The sequence below is a fragment of the Leucopleurus acutus genome (genome assembly GCF_964270905.1).
Source record: "Leucopleurus acutus genome assembly, chromosome: 16".
Taxonomy (NCBI): Eukaryota; Metazoa; Chordata; class Mammalia; order Artiodactyla; family Delphinidae; genus Leucopleurus; species Leucopleurus acutus.
In genome coordinates, this window is record NC_139158.1 from 753469 (window position 1) to 758468 (window position 5000).

Sequence of the window (5000 nt, forward strand, 5' to 3'; positions counted from 1 at the left end):
AAGGTTCAGAGAGTACAGCATTTCTGGTGAAAAATCCCCACAACACGCCGGCGAATGTTTTAAAGGGAAATCTATTAGTGATTTGCGGAGGGGCGGGAGCCGGCGGCAGGGGGAGGCGCGGGCTGGGTCCGGCGGGGATGGGGGTGGGGGCTCGCCGGGGGCCCCCGCCCGGGCCGCTCCCCGCGCCCCTCCCCCCGTCTTGTTGTGACAGTTCCTGATACTGTTTATTGAGGTGCATGTCAGGTATAATTAGCAATCGATATGGAAAACGTTTCCTTGCACCCAGCACGCCTCTGACGTCAGAGCCGATTAGCGCTTCTTATTGGTCCCAAATTCCCCGGGCCGCGGCTAATTATCGGGAGCTTGATGTTGATAAAGTAAAGCGCCGGAGTGCGGGCGAAGCATGTGTAGGGCTCCGGGTCCCTGTCTCCGCCGCCGCCGTCCGCGCCTCCCGCCGCTGGCCCGCCCCGGCCCCGGCCCGCGCCCCCGCGCCCCGCCGCCGGCCCCGCCGGCCCCCCGCGCGAGATGATGGACGGCCGCCTCCTGGAGCACCCGCATGCCCAGTTCGGGGGCTCACTGGGCGGCGTGGTGGGCTTCCCCTACCCGCTGGGCCACCACCACGTGTACGAGCTGGCCGGCCACCAGCTGCAGTCGGCCGCCGCCGCCGCCGCCGCCTCGGTACCCTTCTCCATCGACGGTCTGCTCAGCGGCTCGTGCGCCGCCGCCGCCGCCGCCTCGGTGGTCAACCCCACGCCGCTGCTGCCGGCCGCCTGCGGGGTCGGCGGCGATAGCCAGCCCTTCAAGCTGTCAGGTAGGCGCGGCGGGCGGGGAGGGGCGGCGGGGGGCAGGGGACCCCGTCGGGCGGAGGAGTGGGTCGCGGGCGGCCGCGGCGCCACGGCCTCCTCGCTCGCCGCTCTCCGCCCGGCTCAGGGCGCGCGCCGCCCTCTCCTCTCGGTGGCCCCTGGACAGAAGCGGGTGGCCGCGTTCCAGCCGGGCCCGGGGCTGAGCCGCGCGGCGTCCTGTGCGTGCCCGCAGACTCGGGGGACCCGGACAAGGAGAGCCCGGGCTGCAAGCGGCGGCGCACCCGCACCAACTTCACGGGCTGGCAGCTGGAGGAGCTGGAGAAGGCGTTCAACGAGAGCCACTATCCCGACGTGTTCATGCGCGAGGCGCTGGCGCTGCGCCTGGATCTGGTTGAGTCCCGAGTTCAGGTAAAGACCCGCCTGTGCGTCCCGCGAGCCAGCATCCCGCCTGGCGGCCTGCGCGGCCCGGCCCGCCTTTGTTCTCGGCTTCCAGGTGGGAGACCACAGCCTCCGTCAGAGCCCGCCGCGCGCACGCCCGCCGGAAGGTGGGGGGGGGTCCGGGGCTCGGCGCCCCGCGGAGAGGGAGGCGGGCATCCCGGAGGGAGCCGAGGCGGCTCGGGAGGGGCCGGAGAACGGCTGCTGCGTCCGAACCGGGGAGCTGTGTGGTGGGTCGGGGCGACGGCGAGAAACGAGGCGCTGGGGCGGGCGAAGCGGCCAGAAAGAGCCGGCCCGGCTCGGACTGGAGGAGAGACCGGGAGACGGCAGACCCCGCGACGCCGGGCCCCGGCTGGGGGCTCCGCACACCAGCCTGCAGCTAGCGCGTTTGTTTACTTTCGCCTCTAAAATATTCACATGAAAACACGTATTTATTCAGAGCTTTGCAGAACGGGGCAGCTGAGGGAGGGGAGGCGGACACAAACAATTAACACATTGTGGGGGGACAGGGTGTCTGAATCCTTAACACCATCGGTTATATCTTTATTTTTTCTCCCGTAATTTGATTTTATTCCGAGACTGCCGGCGGTATTCTTTTTGAAAATACAGTGTCAATTTGGTGGATTGAAAATTCAAGATGAATCGTGCATAATTAGATGTTTCCCTAAAGTACAGACATCTTTTTCTGGGTCGGTGTGGTGGTCAGCGGGCTGTGGGCCACAGCTGTGGGCGCCGGGCTTGGAGGCTAAGGCTGGGAAGGCACCTGCTTAGCGCCAGTAGCTTTGTCTAAAAGGTGCTCTCTCCTGTGTTTGCGCCTCCCCGCATGACCTCTTCTGTTTGTAAATCCTCTTATCCAATTTGTTCTAAGTGTCTTAAGTGAAGTCAAGACCTCTTCATTTCTCCTCTGATATGATAATGAGAAATTCTGGGTGACAAGGCAGCCTGGAATTTACACCAAAAAAGAAGTATTTAAAAAGGAAGAAAGAATGAAAGGGCAGAGACAGTCTTGGGGAGGTTACCACTTAACTCGCGCACCTTGGCACCAAAAAAGGGTGCCGGTGACCAGGCGGGCCTGCTATTGTGCCGGTCTCTACACAGCCGGAACAAAGAATTCGAATTATCGCGATCTTTTGAGAAGGGTCGTGTGCCTGGGGCTCAGCGGGATTTGACTGTGTGTGTGGTGCTGGAGCCAGGGTCTAGGGCTGCTGCCACCCTGGAGAACCGCGGGGCTCCCAGGAGGAGGCCTGCAGAGAGGCGGCAGGATGCAGGACGGGCCCTGGCCTCTTCTCCGCACGGCCTGGAAGCTGGCCTCTTGCTTCCCTGACTGCCGGACCCCTCCCTGGTCCAGGCCAAGCACAACTGGTTTGAGGAGGCTGTGTTGGTGCCCTGGCACGGAACCTTCCTTCAGAAAGCAGGCTTTCTGAATGGGGAGGGGAGGGAGGGGCTGCTGAAGCTCTCCCCCCCAAGTTCGGCTTCCCAGGCCCTTCTGGAGGAAAAAGCACCCAGATTTCCCTTCACGGGAGCCCCCAAAATCTGGGCTTTGACTCAGTCTCCAGAGAGCCGAAGACAGGTGTGCGGGGCAGCTGAGCCCAGCGCCACTGGTCCTCAGGCCAGACGTTCAGCGCCGGGCCAGGCGGGCTGCTTAGAACACAAGCTGTGAGAAGCCAGGAGGGGCGAAGAGGGGCCCCCTGCCCTCTGCCTCCCGACCAGGATCCCGACGCCCTCGGTCAGGGGCCAGACCGGCCCTGCCCAACGAAGGGGCAGCTCCCAGTTCCCCGAGGTGAGAAGCTGGAGCGGGAAGCCGGCCGAGAGGCCCCATCTACCTCCTTCTGGGTGGAAAAGATAACACTTCGGAACCTGCAGCTTGAGTGCCAAAATCCAGCTCAGGGTCGGCTGGGCCGCGTGGCTCGGCTCCCGCCCCCTGGCCGGAGCCGAGGTTGTGCAGGCTTCTCTGGGGGGAGTGGGGAGGCCCGAAGCCCCCCACGGCAAGCCCGCCGCCTGACCGTGCCTTCCTTTCCCCTATCCGGCTGCTCTAGGTCTGGTTCCAAAACCGCCGGGCCAAGTGGAGGAAGAAGGAGAACACGAAGAAGGGCCCTGGGCGGCCGGCGCACAACTCCCATCCCACCACGTGCAGTGGCGAGCCGATGGACCCGGAGGAGATCGCACGCAAGGAACTGGAGAAGATGGAGAAGAAGAAGCGCAAGCACGAGAAGAAGCTGCTCAAGAGCCAGAGCCGCCACTTGCACTCGCCCGGCGGCCTGTCCCTGCACAGCGCGCCCAGCTCCGACAGCGACAGCGGCGGCGGCGGCCTGTCCCCGGAGCCGCCCGAGCCGCCGCCGCCCGCCGCCGCGGCCAAGGGCCCCGGCGCGCACGCCGCCGGCGCCGCCGGTGCTGCGCCCGCGCCGCCCGGCGAGCCGCCCGCTCCCGGCACCTGCGATCCCGCCTTTTACACGAGCCAAAGAAGCGGCGCCGGCCCGCAGCCGCGGCTAGGCCGCCCCGCGGACAAGGACGCGACCCCGTGTGCGCCCGGGGCGGCGGCGGCGGCCGAGCGCGGCGCCGCGGGCCCGCCCAAGGCCAGCCCGTTCAGCGTGGAGAGCCTGCTGTCCGACTCGCCGCCGCGCCGGAAAGCGCCCCCCGCCAACGCCGCCGCCGCTGCGGGGCTGGACTTCGCGCCCGGCCTGCCGTGCGCGCCGCGGACCCTCATCGGCAAGGGCCACTTCCTGCTCTACCCCATCACGCAGCCGCTCGGCTTCTTGGTGCCGCAGGCCGCGCTCAAGGGCGGCGCGGGTCCCGAGCCCGCGCCCAAGGACGCGCCGCCCGCGCCCGCCGCTCCGCCCGCGCCGCCCGCCCAGGCCAGCTTCGGGGCCTTCCCGGGGCCCGGCGGCGCTCCGGACTCGGCCTTCGCGCGCCGCAGCCCTGACGCCGTCGCCTCCTCGGGGGCCCCGACCCTAGCGCCTTTTCAGGACGCGGCGGCGGCCGCGGCCGAGGGCGGCGGCAGGGACTGCGCAGACGCGGGGGCCGCCTGCCCAGCGGCCCCGCCGCCGCCACCGCTCGCGCTGTCGCCCGGGCCCGGCCCGCGGGCTCCCAGCCCCGCTGCGGAGCCGGCCGTTGGCGGGACCCCCGAATCGGGCGCCGCAGCCGGACCCAGCGCGCCGGATGGCGAGGAGGTGGACATGGACTGAGGGCGGCGGTGGGGCCGAGGGAGGCGCTCAGCCGGCCCCCGGCCGCTCGCTCAGGCTGCGACTCACACAGCGAAATCAGGTGATCGGCTTCGAAACACTGCTTTTTCCTCTTTTTTCCTGTTTCCTTCCTTTTATTTTTATTTTATTTTTTTAAAAAAAACGCTGTATCAATTCGGACTTAGGCAGCAACCCAGGACTGGGGGTGAGACCCTCCTCCTCTCAAGGAAGCAAAAAAAAAAAAAAAAAAAAAGGAAAAAGAAAAGAAAAAAATTCATACCCTTACAAAAACTCACAACAAGAATCCTCAGCCTTGTAAAATGCAAAAATGTCTAAAAATATTTATATATGTACCATTTTTGATAAATAAAGCTGGTCAAACGCAAGCTTTCGGGTCCACTTTTTTCCAATTTCCGAGTGCCCAGTCCGGCCCCTCCCCGCTCCATCTTCCAAGCCTCTCCCCGCGGGTGGGACGAGGCCCCTCACCTCCCCCGAGGTCCGCGCTTAATGCCTCCTTTTGTGTGCGTGTGTGTTTGTGTTTTCTGATTGAACAAATTTATGCATCCACAGCTCCCCTCTCCTG

At 65.6% G+C, this 5000-nt stretch overlaps 1 protein-coding gene across 1 annotated transcript; it reads left to right on the top strand.

The window, feature by feature from the left end:
• Positions 1–525: 525 nt before the first annotated feature.
• Positions 526–4913, top strand: UNCX (UNC homeobox; the record flags this gene model as incomplete). The annotated part of the gene is made up of 3 exons (XM_082858250.1): positions 526–811; positions 1036–1211; positions 3275–4913. 3 exons carry the CDS (start codon positions 526–528, stop codon positions 4418–4420), a joined length of 1608 nt encoding a protein of 535 aa, XP_082714376.1. The 3' UTR covers positions 4421–4913.
• Between the last annotated feature and the right edge of the window lie 87 nt (positions 4914–5000).